This window comes from Macaca mulatta, chromosome 12 (genome assembly GCF_049350105.2).
Source record: "Macaca mulatta isolate MMU2019108-1 chromosome 12, T2T-MMU8v2.0, whole genome shotgun sequence".
Lineage (NCBI taxonomy): Eukaryota > Metazoa > Chordata > Mammalia > Primates > Cercopithecidae > Macaca > Macaca mulatta.
The window spans coordinates 76605100-76620335 of NC_133417.1; the positions used below are offsets into that span (position 1 = coordinate 76605100).

Here is a 15236-nt window from a genome sequence, read left to right on the forward strand (position 1 = left end):
GATAAAAGGAGAACATAAAATCACCAGAGAGCCCGGCGAAAACTAGAGCCATGGAGAAAGAGCCATCTGGCAGCTACTATAGTCATGAAGGAATGAAGCTGTTGCCGGACATGTGACACTCAAAGAAGGAAGGAGCAAGGAAGAGACGCCCCAATTTCCCTTTCTACCCACTTTCTGATATCCTTGCCTTGGCCTTCTTTATGTCCAATCACAAGGCAGTCCTTAAAGAAACTGAGGTCAACCCTCAGAGGCATAGAGCTTAGCAGAGAAGGGCAGGAAATGAATCTGGGGGGCAAAGAAAATAACCAGCATGTTAGTCTTTCTCCAGACTACTTTGAAAGGTCAGCTACCTAAAATGCAAACCTTATCATACCATGCACCCGCTTAAAATCTATCAGTGGATTTACACAATCTGTAGGACTAAATCTAAACTGGGATGTGCGACTTTGCCCCTGCTTATGGCTTCATTTCCCAGTTCCTGTCTTAGCCTATGGCCACTGTGAATTATTTCCAGATTCACCAGCATTCTATGCTCTCACACCTCTGTCCTTTGTCCATATTTTTTTCTCTTCCCAAGGTACCTTTCTGAATCTGCTTGGCTAACTTCTTCTACTCAGCCTCTGAGAATCAAAGACTGAGCTCTAGAATCACCTCCTTCCAGAAGTTTCCTGAAAAGTTTTTCCAGGTGTTTCTATGACTTCCTTACCTAATCCCATCATTATAGAGATGCTCCTTGAGTTATGTCCTGATAAACCCATTTTAAGTCGAAAATATATGTTGAAAATGCATTTTACTCTAATAAGCCCATCATAATGAGAAAAAAAAAATCGTAAGTTAAACTATCAGTCAGACGCCATCCATAATTAGTTGAGTGAGTGTCCTGTCTTTCTCCCTTGAGAAGAAGGATGTGCAGTTTTTTGTTTTGTTTTGTTTCGTTTTTTGAGGCAGGGTCTTGCTCTGTCTCCCAGACTGGAATGCAATTGTGCGATCTCAGCTCACTGTAACTTCCGCCTCCTAGGCGCAAGCCATCCTCCTGCCTCAGCCTCGTGAGTAGCTGGGACTACAGGCACACACCCCACACCCTGCTAATTTTTTTATTTTTTGTAGAGACGGGGTTTCACCATGTTGCCCAGGCTAGTCTCTAACTCCTGAGCTCAGGTGATCTGCCTGCCTCGGCCTCCCAAAGTGTGGGATTACATCCGCGCCTGGTCCATTTTAGCTCTTAATACAGCACCCATCACCATTCCTGGCATATGGTAGGCAATCAATAATATATTTTTTTCAAATTAATAAATGAAAACTAAATATTAGGAAAGAAGTAAGAAAATAACATAGCTATAAAGCTCTTTGAATGTTAGGTTATTGGGAAAAGCTGTGGAAAGCCAAGGATTTTCTTTCTCAAATTCATTTTTAGGATTTTTTTTCTATACGAAAGACCACAGATAATACAGAGAAAGGTAAGAAAAAGACCACAAACCCAATGACTTGGAATTTGAATCATAAAGGTTCATTCTAGACTTGGGCAATATCTAGAACTTCTAGAACAATCAGTTTTCTATAACATAGGAAAGATATTGCCTCGATGTTAGCTTTAACTCCTGCCAAATAATGCTTTAAATTATTTAAACTTTAAAAAGGTGTATCAACGCATACATTGCCGGTAAATTCATGTTCCAGTAACTTTTCTTTGTATGTTAAAAATCTAACTGTGGAAAACATTCTAGCTTGGTTTGAGAGTCTAATAGTACAAAATGCTTTATCTCCTAAAATTCTTTGAGAGAAAACCAAAATGCTACCACACTGCAACAAAATACTGAAGAATTATTTGCTATGTCGGTTGACATATTTTTATTTAGATTTTGCCTAAGATGCCACATGAAGCCTCTATAAGACATTTTTTCCCTAAAACTTACATAGGTATGTACATATATATATGTTTTACATCCTAAAAAGTCTACTTCGTGTCTTCACCAAATGTGCAGCAGTGTGATTCACAGGTTCACCACTGGAAAATAGCCCTTCTTAAAATTCCGCCAATGTTGGGTCAAAGATCTTACACTACAACACATACTACACTGTGAGCACGGATCAATAGACGAGAATACAGAGAAGCTTCTCAACGGAAGAAGGCCTTGGAGTTGGAAACCTAAAGGAGGGGACACACTACATGTCCCAGCACACCTTGCAACGCCCAGCGACTGCAATTCCCAGAATGCACTGCTCGTCGCACGCAGATTTTCCTTGTTGCCGGGGCTTGTAGTTCTTCCCGGTCGTGTCAGTTTGTAAGGCAAGGGCGGTAGTTGGATTCCTGGCCCGAGGATATTAGGCGTAGTTTTCCAGTTTTTGGCAAAGCGGAAATACTTAAGGCCCCTGGGTTTGCTGGGTTCTTTGTTTTATCTACCGGCTTCTGCTTTACGACAGGTAAGTCACGGAGGAGCTATAATTCCTCGTAGCAGGGCCCCACCTTTTATTTCTGGGAGCGACCTCGTTCTGGTGAGGATGTTTGTCCCTAAGCTCTCGCCGTAGCAGCCGCCGCCCATCCCTCTTTGTGTGCTTTGGAAAGCTGCGGAGCTGGTGGTGGCTACAGTTGGTGTTGGGGGCTTAGGCGAGAGACATTACCGGGAAGTTGCAAGCGGGAGGTTTCTTCCTCATCCAGTCACCTGGCAGGTGAGTTGACTGTTGATCCCTCAAGGCCTCCCCGCCTGTGTTCCACGTCGCAATTCGAAGGGCGGCTTGGCAGTTCCTGCTGACAGCCCCGCCCGGCCCGGCTTTGGGGAGGAAAGGCGGGGAGACCCGGGTGCGGTGACTCAGGGCGGCGCGGCGAGAGGAGTCCACTCCTTTCCCTTCTCGACCCTCCAGAGGCGGCCTGGGGAGCCTTGAGGCTTCTCCGGCGCCCACTGGCTTCTCCTGGACTCCCTGCCCTGGACCGCGCCCTCCTGGCGGTGACCCCAGGGGAGAAGGTGATTCCTTTTTGCCTTGCCCCATTTTACAAATTAAGGCCATCTCTACTTGCCTTTATAGGGTCTCCTCTCACCTTAAGTGTGATGGAAAGTCCCCGAACACGGAGGTTCTAGCACAAAACTCTAGAGTTTCTCTTCTCTTGAGTTTTAAGAACGTGAACATGTCAGTCATGGAGGAAGGCTCTGGCTTCTGTGAGGATGAGAGGATTGGTCAGCTATAGTTCAGCTGGTCAAGACTTTGTTGTTGGGCTTTAACTAAAAATGCGCTTGTTTTAATATCAATTAGTGTTGGTATATCTATTTTACAGTTGACGTTGAGCAAAGCATAATATGCCTAGCGTAGCATACAGTTACGTATGGAAGTTCTCTTCACCAGCCGTTTGGATGGAGCTGTTTAGAGGTGTAGAAAGGGTGGAATAAGAAACACGGTCACTTGCTTTTAGTTTGTTCAAACAAATACTGTGTATGTATTTCAGGGTCTGCCATGTCAACTTTTCATCCTTTTCGTATGCTTGAAAATTGTCAATTCGCTTGCCAGTCTTAATGGAGTTTAGTAGCTGAAATTTGCTTTATCCATTTGTTAGTAGGTGAATTTCTCCTCTTGACTGACTTACCTTTATTCAGATTTAACAATTGTGCTTTTTAAGAGATTTTCCCTAACCTCTGGGAATACAAAACTGTCAGAGGTTATTCTCCTAGTTTTCTTGATCTAAAGCATTTAATACTTCACTTGTACAGGGACATTGAAAGAGATTGATCATTAGGCAATAAGTCAATCCTGTGGAAAAGGTAACGAGTTCCTGGCTCCTGCCTTATGCTCAGCTGCTAGGCTACTTTAAAAAAAAAAAAAATCCTAATTCATTGCTTCTTCCTAAAACTCAAGCTGAAGTAGTGTTAATGCAATTAGTTTTTGAAGCTCAGTTTGTAATTCTGTCTACCGTATCTATTATTCATTAGCCAGTGTCAATTGTAATGTTAAGATCCTTCTGCCGGATGTTGTGAAGACGACAAAAATAACTAAAAAACAGTCCCTGATTTCAAGTACATTACAATCTAATAGGGAACATTTCAGGTATGTCCACAAATAATTGTGCTAAAAGTGCCATCACAAGATATAGGTAAGGTGGTGTTGTGAAGAAATACAAAGTCATTTGATTTGATAGCTAATGATGGTAACTCTGGCATTTTGCTTGTCTTTAGTATTACTACAGCACTTTTAGAACTTACAGAAATTTTCAGTTTGACTTCCTATTGTTTTTTGTCAAGTTTCTATGAATGCAATAGAATTGGTAATAGTTTTGATCCCTGTCATATAGCTTAAGAGCTTCTAAATGCCAAACCTTGTCCTCTGTTTTAAGAGCCAGTTTTGACCTTTATCTTGGGTACCTACTATATTGTCATCAAAAACTTTGAGACATTGTGTATGCAAACATTAAAGTGCTTACTATAGGCTAGCTACTGTGCTCTACTCTAGGTATATTATATATATTTGTTTATACATTTTTTAAGTCTTAGTAATAATATATATGCTTCCTTTATTTTATTTTTTAAAAGTTTATTTTTTAGAGACGCTCTGCTGCCTAAGCTGGAGTGCTTTGGCATGATCACGGCTCACTGCAGCCTTGACTTCCTGGGCTCCAGCAATCCTTCCAAGTAGTTGGGACTACAGGCACATGCCACCATGCCCCCCTAATTTTTTATTTTTCTTGCCTTTTTTTTTTTTTTTTTGGTAGAGATGGGGTCTTGCTGTGTTGCCCAGGCTGGTCTCAAACTCATGGCCTGAAAGCAATCCTCCCACTTTAGCCTCCCAAAGTAAGCTACTGCCCAGCCCCATTATTTTAAAAGTAAGATTTTTGTGCTCTTTTGAGATAGCATTGAACTATATGGCCTTTTGGGACAGTTCTCTTCTTGGAACACTAGTTTTTTCAACTGTACTGCTTTTACTAATGTAATGATTACATGTTTCTAAGGTCACAAACATGTCAGACAAAAGTGAATTAAAGGCTGAGTTGGAACGTAAGAAGCAGCGACTGGCCCAAATCAGAGAGGAAAAGAAGAGAAAAGAAGAAGAAAGGAAAAAAAAAGAAGTATGTTTCCTTTTTTTCTTAAATAAACAACATAAAGTAATTGTGTTTTATTTCACATATTTATGTATTTACATATAGATTGGTGCAAAAGTAATTGTGGTTAAAAGTAATGGCAAAAACTGCAGTTACTTTTGCACAAACCTAATAGTTTCAGGATACTTAAAAATCTGGCAGTTCTGACTGCAGACATAGCACTATAAGTAAATCTTGAAAGAAGCAAGATATGTGAAAATGACAAAACTGATAAAATATTTTTAAAAACAATTTCATATAGATTGATGCATTTCTAAAATTTCATTTATAAAAGTTCAGTTTACATATTTAGTCTTCTAGGAGTATATTTATTATAAAGTAAGGTGCATCTGTATTTTTTTTTGTTTTGGGGTTTTTTTTTTTTTTGAGACAGCGTCTCACTGTGTCACTCAGACTGGAGTGCAGTGGTGTGATCACAACTCACTGCAGCCTCAATCTCCCCTGACTCAGGTAATCCTTCCACTTCAGCCTCTGGAGTAGCTGGGACTACAGGCACATGTCACTATGCTAGGCTAATTTTTGTATTTTTTGTAGAGATGGGGTTTTGCCATGTTACCTAGGCTGGTCTCCAACCGCTGAGCTCAAACAGTCCTCCTACCTCAGCCTCCCAAAGTGTTGGGATTACAGGCGTGAGCCACCACACTCAGCCAAGAGGTCTATATTATAATAGCTCATAAATATGGTATATATATATCATAACTTAGTTTGGACTTTGAATTTATCTGAATATTTTGCTAGTCTGAACTGCTAATTTGTAAGAATGGATAATATTAATGGCAAATAAAATATACGTAATAGATGATTTAATTGACTAAGGGATTTGTTCTTATCTCTTATGAGTTAGTCATTGAAATATTTTTACCGAGTAGTAGGTATGATGGTACCATAAAGGTGGACCAGGTACTTCTTTTGATTTTTTGTATCAGAAATATGCATCACGTTATATACAGCAAATGTACATAGACCCTGAGCTGGAGACATTTTACTTGTTCCTACATTGAAATATACTTTTATCCCTATGGAAACTCTTTAGACATATCTGTGTACTTTTACTGCAGATATCTTTTAAATAGCTAGCGTAAGGTACTTTTTCCTGTGTGTCTTTAGGACCAAGTTTTTATATATGATAGCATAAATAATAGCCAAGACTGCCAGAACTATCTCTTGGGGACTAAGAGAAAAATAAGTAGTAGAAAAGTTGAAGGTACAATTTATGTGCAGCTTTACTATGATGCTGTAAAGGCCTGTAATTGAAGAATTTGCTAGTTTATTCTGCACCTTTCTGTGATACATTAAAAGAGGGTTGGAGCTTTACATTAGCTATTAGATTAAAAGCTGACTGGTAGAAGCATGATTCAGGTTGGCAGAGCTATTCCAAAAAAATGTTTATAACCCTAAACATTTCTGTGCTAAGAGCAGATTTCATTTTTGTTTTCTAATGATGGCCATAACTGGCAAAAGTGGCTTCTAAGGGATATCTATTGCGTGATTTATACCTAATTTAAAGTTTATAAAACTATTGAGTCACACAGACCAATGGGAGAAAACAAAGTTTATAAAAATGTTATAAGAGATAACACAATGATATTAAACTGTGAGTCTATTAATATATTTTTATCAACAGTGAAGCATCAGCTTGATACTACAACCTGTTTCGTTATTTTGATTAATTTTTCTGATGACTTTTAAGTCAAAATGGTATAGAATGTTATGGCTAACAAAATTCACTCCAGACAATGTCTAAGTAATAGTTGTCTAGTTGGCATAGGGATTTGAGATTTACATAAAAAAACTTTTCCTTGGAAAGCTTACATTTTACTTGAGATGTCTTGGATGATCTGAGAGTATTGAGGTTTATCTAGTTTAACCAGAAGATTGTGCTAAAACTATAAATGGCTGAGATAAAAGCTGGCAAAAATTTTCATAACAAAATGTTTTGTGCTATGCAAAAGTGAGTTTAATTTTACAAAACCCAATCCCAAATAAAATGAAGACATTGTACAGAAGTCTGTGATACTGGTTTTCAACAAATATTGTCATTTACTTAAAATTTGTTACCTCTTAAATAATTACACTTTAATTTTTTCATTGTATGTGATATTGTATCTAACCTTTTGTGCCACTTGGGGAAAATTGTCTATTATTCCTAACCATAGACAGCAATTTCATACTGTAGATAATTTGAAGTTGACTGTACTTCTTGAGTGTATCTGTTAGGAAAATTTTTGTGGAAACTCCTTGATTACATATAAAATAGAGCAGTTTAGTACATATCATTTGGAGGTTATTTACTAGAACTCTGTTGAGAATGATTTTCATTTAATGACTATAAAAAAACTTAACCTGTACTCAAAACTAAGTTCATGCCTTAAAAGTATACAGTGTTAGCATATTATTTAAAACATTTTTGCAAATAAATGTTTCATACTATATGTAAACGTAAGTTTTTAACCTAAAAATTTTAGACTGATCAGAAGAAGGAAGCTGTTGCTCCTGTGCAAGAAGAATCAGATCTTGAAAAAAAAAGAAGAGAAGCTGAAGCATTGCTTCAAAGCATGGGGCTAACTCCAGAATCCCCCATTGGTAAGGTTAAGAATATATCCATTTATAAGAGATAGGCATAGATTCTGTTCAGCTCAGACATAACTGAGTGGGTTGACTTGATATATTTTACATATTTTCCTTGTGTCTCTAAAATTATTAATCTTATAATTTATTTGGAATTGTCTTTTTTCCAGATATGCTAGTACATGGTTATTTTATTTGTTCAAAAGAGCTGCAAGAGTAATTATTAACATATACTGAACTACCAATTGACTTCTCTTATTAAATCAGTAATTTATTTCAACAAACATTTGTTAAGCAAGTTTTGTGTGCTATACTGTGTTAAGTTCAAAGATAACTGGGATTCCTGATCTGAACTCTGTATTCCTTTCTGGAGATTAGAGAGAGATACAATCAAAATTATATTGTTAGTATGCAAAATATATTAATATTCAAAGGTACAGGATTGGAAGGATAAGCTTATAGCCTTCTGCTGTCATTGCTAATAAGGGAGATCATTTTGGTAGCTTATTTTGGCAGTGATTTGACTTAATCTTACTATTTTTCTGGGTTATTAATTTTGATAACAGTACTAGACGAAAAAAGCTGAAATAGTAGAGGTACACAGGCAATCTAGTTACATATCAGGAACAAATGCTTACTTAAAATAGTTCTGTGCTGGGTGCTGTTACATAGTAGTTTAGTTTAACATGGCCTTTATCCTTTAGAGACCTAACATTTTCGGGCTAGTTTGTGGGCTTATTTTATCTAGTCCAGGGGACAAATACTGGAGATTGTAAATGCTCTATGCTTGTTGTGAAACTGCAACATAACTGTCCTTAGAGCTGATATTTCTAAAAGGTTTCAAGGTGAAAAGGCTGGCTACTCTTATGGTCAGCTTAATTATTTCTTTCATCTCCTTTTCTTTTCTTGTAGAATTTGAAGACTGAAGTATATTAATTTTATGTATTTATTCAATAAGCTTATGTTGAATATGCAATTTTAAAAGTAAATGAATCAGAACACTTTTTTCTTGTAACTAAACCAAGTTGCTTGTTAGCCTTTGTTTGAGTTACCTTTTTTTTCTGTGCATTGGCTTTTGTTTTTCTCCTATAGGGTTTTTTTTCTTTTATGTTCTTCTTAAGACTTTAGTTTCACTGAACTCACTTGTTCATATTTCTTTTTTTCTTTCTTTTTGTTTTTTTTGAGACTGAGTCTCACTTTCTCTCCCAGGCTGGAGTGCAGTGGCACAATCTCAGCTCACTGCAACTGCCACCTCCTGGGTTCAAGCAATTCTTCTGCCTCAGCCTCCTGAGTAGCTGGGACTACAGGCTTGTGCCACCATGCCTGGCTAATTTTTGTACTTTTAGTAGAGACAGGGTTTCACCATATGGGCCAGGCTGGTCTCAAACTCCTGGCCTCATGATCTGCCCACCCCCAAAGTGTTCATATTTCCTAATTTATGGCTGGGTTAGTTCTTTGTGTTACTGTGAAGGAATACTGAGGTTGGTTAACTTATAAAGAAAAGAGGTGGCCGGGTGGGGTGGCTCACGCCTGTAATCCCAGCACTTTGGGAGGCTGACGTGGGCAGATCACCTGAGGTCGGGAGTTCGAGACTAGCCTGAGCAACACGGAGAAACCCCATCTCTACTAAAAATATAAAATTAGCCGGGCTTGGTGGCGCATGCCTATAATCCCAGCTACTTGGGAGGCTGAGGCAGGAGAATTGCTTGAACCCGGGAGGCAGAGGTTGTGGTGAGCGGAGATCTGGCCATTGTGCTCCAGCCTGGGCAACAGGAGTGAAACACCGTCTCAAAACAAGAAAAGAGGGTTAATTGGCTCATGGTTCTGCAAGCTTTTTAGGAAGCATGGTGCTGACTTCTTCTGATGAGGCCTCAGGAAGCTTCCAATCATGGCACAACGCAAAGGGGTGTCAGCATGTCTCATGCAGTGAGCAAGAGCAAGAGGTGGGGGAAGATGCCACACAGTTTTAAACGAAACCATGAGGGGTCCGCCCCCATGACCCAAGCAACTCCCAGTAGACCCCACTTCCAACACTGGGGATTATATCTCAACAAGAGATTTGGAGGGGATGTCCAAACTGTATCAATGGCCCATCTCCATCATTAATTCTTGAAAGACCATTCTTTAGGGTTTGTGTATGTGTCCCTCATTTCTCATATCTAATTCCATTCTCATTCCCACTAATGCATTAAGTGCCCGCTTTTGCAGTTTTTTTTGTTTGTTTTTCATTTTTTGTTTTGATTTTTGAGATGGAGTCTTGCCCTGTCGCCCAGACTGGAGTGCAATGGCATGATCTCAGTTCACTGCAACCTCCACCTCCCGGGTTCAAGCGATTCTCCTGCCTCAGCCTCCCGAGTAGCTGGGATTACAGGCACATGCCACCACACCTGGCTAATTTTTTATCTCTTTAGTATAGATGGGCTTTCACCATGTTGGCCAGGCTGGTCTCGAACTCCTGACCTCGTGATCCGCCCTCTTCGGCCTCCCTACGTGCTTGGATTACAGGCGTTAGTCACCATGCCCGGCCCACTTTTGAATTTTTAACATACATCCTAGTGGCTCAAGCCTGTAATCCCAGCACTTTGGGAGGCCGAGACGGGCGGATCACGAGGTCAGGAGATCGAAACCATCCTGGCTAACATGGTGAAACCCCGTCTCTACTAAAAAATACAAAAAAACTAGCCGGGCGAGGTGGCGGGCGCCTGTAGTCCCAGCTACTCGGGAGGCTGAGGCAGGAGAATGGCGTAAACCCGGGAGGCGGAGCTTGCAGTGAGCTGAGATCCGGCCACTGCACTCCAGCCTGGGCCACAGAGCGAGACTCCCTCTCAAAAAAAAAAAAAAAACCATACATCCTTCAGATTATCCTCTGTTTTTCAAGGTTTCACATATCTGTGTATACACACTTTATATACATAAATGGCATAGTGCTGTATGTCTTTTGTTTATTCCATGTTGCTATATACAAATTTAGTATTTATTTCTAATACACTGTATCCTATTATGTACCACATTTTACTTATCCATTCCCCCAGTGCTATGCACTCAGTTTCCTTTTGTCTCTTTGCTTTACCATAATAAACAACACTGCAGAAAGTATGTGTTTTTTCCCTTGAGAACTGTGGAATACTTTCTCTGGGGTGTATGCCCAAGAATTGACTTGCTGTGTTATTGTATATAAGACTTAGCTTAATTAGGTTCTGCATATCACTCTCCAGAATGGCTACAAAGTTTAGCCTCCCATTACCAGTGCCTGAAAAAGTAACTGCTTTACCATATTCACGTCATGACTGGATGTTATCCAGCTTTCTAATTTTTGCTAACTTGAATATAAAGTGGTACATCAAAATGTTTTAATATACATTTATCTGATTACAGTGAGATTGACCACCTCTTTATATATCTTTTAACCATTCAAGTTTTCCCTTCTGCGAATTGCATATTCATATCCTTCTCCCCATTTACTACAATTGAGGTTCTTTATCTTCTGATTTGTAGGCATTCTTTGTGTATTTTGTATATTTTAGGGAGGACTTTTGTCTGTTTTAGTCTTTTAAAAAACCCTTCTCCTAATCTGTTACCTGTTAACTGTTTATAGTATTCTTCATTGAACAGAATCCTTTATTTTGGTATGGTCAAATCCTTCATTTTGATATGGTCAAATCTAGCAATTACAGGCTAAGTATTCCTAATCCAAAAATTCAGCATTCAGAATGCCCCAAAATCTGAAACATTTTAAGCACCAACATGACACTCAAAAGAAATACTGATTAGAGAGTTTCAGATTTCAGATTTTTAAGTTAGGATACTGAACTGCTAGGTATAATGCAAATATTGCAAAATCCAAAATAATCTATCACCTTTGGTCCCAAGCGTTTTGGATAGGGGATACTCAAAAAAGTATGACCCTTTTTTGTGTGCTTTTGGTCTTTTTAAAAAGAAATCCTTTCCTATGTTGTGGATGCAAATATATTTTTCTGTGTTTTTCATATTAATTTTATAGTTGTACCCTTCACATGTAGATATTTGGGTTATATTTTTTAAAATATGAGGTAGGGATCCAACCTAATTTTTCTCTGTATAGTTAGCTAATTTTCTCAATGCCATTTATTAGTCTATCTTTCCCGCCCCACTGAGGTCTGATGCCAACTTTGTCATACAGTAAATTCCCATATATTTCTGGGCTCTATTTTCACTATGGATCTATTTGTTTGATTCTACACAACCCAGTTTTAATTACTGTACCTTTGTGTTATATTCTAATATCTGGTATAGAAAATCACCCCCTGTGTTCCTTTTACAAAATAGTCCTAGGTTCACAAACATTTTTCTTCCCCTCAAGAAATTTGGTTTGTTTCCCTCCAAAGTGTTGCTATACCATACATACATTGCGTTGCTATATGTTTTTATTTTTTGAATTTTTATTACTATTTTTTGAGACAAGGTCTTGCTCTGTCACCTAGGCTGGAATGCAATGGTGCAACCATGTCTTGCTATAGCCTCAACCTCCCAGGCTCAAGTGATCCTCTCACCTCAGCCTCCTAAGTAGCTGGGACCATAGGTGCACACCACCATGCCCAACTAATTTTTTTTTTTTTTTTTTTGTAGAGTTGGGGTCTCACTGTGCTGCCAGGGCTGGCCTTGAACTCCTGGGCTCAAGCGATCCTTCAGCCTTGGCCTCCCAAGGTGCTGGGATTATAGGCATGAGCCACTATACCCTTCCTAATTTTAAAAAATCTAGAATATTCTCCACACACATACTACTTTTTGCCTCATGATATCTACTTGTTGAAGAGGGTGGGCCAATTGGTTTGTAGACTGTCTCCCCTCCTGGGTTTGTCTGATGGCATTCTCACATTTAGCTTTTATCCCTTATATTTCCTTTGAACTGGAAGTTAGATTAAAAAGCTTGATTTTGATCTAATTCATACTGTGCGTGGTGGTTCACACCTGTCATCCCATTGCTTTGGGAGGCTGAGGTGGGTGGATCGCTTAAGCCCAGGAGTTCAAGACCAGCGTGGGCAATATGGCAAGACCCTGTCTCTACAAAAAAAAAAAAAAAATTAGCCAGACATGATAGCAGGTACCTATAGTCCCAGCTACTGTGGAGGTTGAGGTGGGAGGATCAATTGAGTTTGCAAGGTTGAGGTGCTGGCTGTGATCGCACTACTCAACTCCAGCCTGGGAGACACAGCAAGACCCTATCAAAAAAAAGAAAAGAAAATAAGCTTGATTCACTTTAGGCTGAACTTTTTTGGCAAGAAAATCTCATAAGTGATGTTGTGTCCTTCATATTGTATCACATCAGTAGCACATCTCTCTGGCTATTGAGCGATGCTGAGCTTCATTTTTGGGTTACAATTGTGATAAGCTGATCTCTCCATCATAATTACCCCCTTGTGACTAATAGGTAATATCTGAGGGTGATACTTGGGCACTATGTGACTATTCATTTCTTTATCAGCCTTTTATCTGATGGTGTTAATACTTACTGACGATCCTCATCTAAGTTATTTAATTAGGAGTTGCAACATTGTTTTTGTAATTCTGCCATTTGTTCTACGTTTATTGGCTAAAGTTCTTCTGTAAAGGGGAGTGTTTCCTCAATAACTAGGGCTTTTTGGTTACCCTAAATGGTAGAAAAGCAGGAGACATGTTTACTTTTTTGCTTTAGTTACTAATAGTCACCTCCAGGCGTGGCAGATGAAGTTTCGCATGTATTTTATCTTTTTTATTTATTTTTTTGAGACAGAGTTTCACTTTGTCACCCATGCTGGAGTGCAGTGGTGTGGTTTTGGCTCCCTGCAACCTCCGCCCCTCCCAGGCTCAAGCAGTTCTCCCACCTCAACCACCCGAGTAGCTGGGACTACAGGAACGTGCTGCCACCACATCCAGCTAATTTTTGTATTTTTAGTAGAAACAGGGTCTCACAGGCTAGGCGCGGTGGCTCACGCCTGTAATCCCAGCACTTTGGGAGGCCGAGGCAGGCGGATCACGAGGTCAAGAGATCGAGACCATCCTGGCTAATGGTGAAACCCCGTCTCTACTAAAACTATAAAAAATGAGCCGGGCGTGGTGGCGGGCACCTGTAGTCCCAGCTACTCGGGAGGCTGAGGCAGAAGAATGGTGTGAACCCTGGAGGCGGAGCTTGCAGTGAGCAGAGATGGCGCCACTGCACTCCAGCCTGGGCCACAGAGCGAGACTCTGTCTCAAGAAAAAAAGAAAAAAGATTAGCTAATACTTTATTGAGGGTTTTTTGTATATGTACTAATGAATGAAGTTTGCCTTTGATTTTCTTGTACTGTCCATGTTCATGTTTCATCATGGTTATGGTTTTAAAATAAATTGGTCAGTTTTTGTTTTTGCTATTTTGTAGAATAATTTATAAAAGATGCCTGTTTCTTAAAAACTCGATAGATTTCCATTGTAGAACTGCCTTGGATTATGACTTTTTTCTACAGAGAGTAGAGAGCTGGGGTTATTCATTTGGAGTGTGTGTGTGTGCGCGCGCACGTGTGTGTGGCGGCGGGTGGGGGTGCAGTTTAGAGACAGGGTCTCAGTCTGTGGCCCAGACTGGAGTGCAGTGGTGTGATCTCAACTCACTGTGGCTTCAAACTCGTGGGCTCAAGTCCTTCTCCTGCCTAACCTCCTAAGTAGCTGGGACTACAGGCAGGTATCACCATGCCTGGCTAGTTTAAAAAAAAATTTTTATAGAGATGGGGTCTTGCTATGTTACCCAGGCTGGTTTCAAACTCCTGGCCTCAAGTGATCCTCCTGCCTTGGCCTCCCTAACTGCTCAAGTTGTTTAAATAGTTATAGTCTCTTCAGATTTTCTATTTCTTCTTATATCTGTTTTTTCTCCCCAAAATAACAATAAACATTTATTATCTCTCATAGTTTCTGCTGGTCAAGAATTTGGTAGCAGCTTAGCTAGGTGGTTCTGGCTCAGGTTTTCTCATTGGGTCAAAGTCAATATTTCAATTAGAGCTTTAGTGATCTCAAGTCTTGACGGAGGCTTGAGAACTTGCTTCATGGTGGTTCATCCACATGGCTGGCAAGTTGGTGTTGGTTGCTAGCGGGACAGCTGAGTTCCCATCCTTGTGGGCCACTCCACAGATCTACTGGAGTATCCTTGTAGCATGTTGGCTGGGTTCTCCCAGAGTGAACAGTCCAAGAGAAAAAGAGAGTTAGAAGAAAACTGTCCTTTTTATGACTCAGATTTGGAAGTCACAAAGCATCACCTTTGCCACATTCTGTCCATTAGAAGAGAAACACTAAGTCCAGCCCACATTCACAGAGAATTTACCCATAAATCAAAGTCACAAATTTTTGAGGGATTTTCTGAGAGATTTCAACATTTTAAAAAATTGTAGCCTTATAGGTGATGAAAGGCATTTTCATAGAGTTTTAAGCAGGGTAGTGTCTTAGATGGGTCATTAAACCAAACTACTGTAGAGACTAAAGACTGACTTGTTTAATCGTAGCTATAACCAGCTTTCAATTATCCTACTTTGTTTGTTTGTTTTTTTGAGACGGAGTCTTACTGTGTCACCCAGGCTGGAGTGCAGTGGCGCGATCTCGGCTCACTGCA

General features: G+C 39.7%; 2 protein-coding genes across 20 annotated transcripts in view; both read left to right on the forward strand.

The window, feature by feature from the left end:
• Window positions 1–2397, forward strand: part of LOC144333405 (uncharacterized) — a 229918-nt gene extending 227521 nt beyond the window's left edge. The window contains exon 2 of the mRNA XM_077957191.1: window positions 2229–2397. Coding sequence (XP_077813317.1) covers window positions 2229–2300 — 72 coding nt within the window. The 3' untranslated portion in view covers window positions 2301–2397. The remainder of the gene's footprint in view (window positions 1–2228) is intronic.
• Window positions 1–15236, forward strand: part of DYNC1I2 (dynein cytoplasmic 1 intermediate chain 2) — an 83127-nt gene that overhangs the window by 20970 nt on the left and 46921 nt on the right. For 8 of the 19 annotated variants that reach the window (XM_077956133.1, XM_077956134.1, XM_015110318.3 and 5 more), the window contains exons 1-3: window positions 2553–2667; window positions 4931–5047; window positions 7546–7663. In XM_077956133.1, coding sequence (XP_077812259.1) covers window positions 4940–5047; window positions 7546–7663 — 226 coding nt within the window. In that variant the 5' untranslated portion in view covers window positions 2553–2667; window positions 4931–4939. 19 annotated transcript variants of the gene reach the window in all.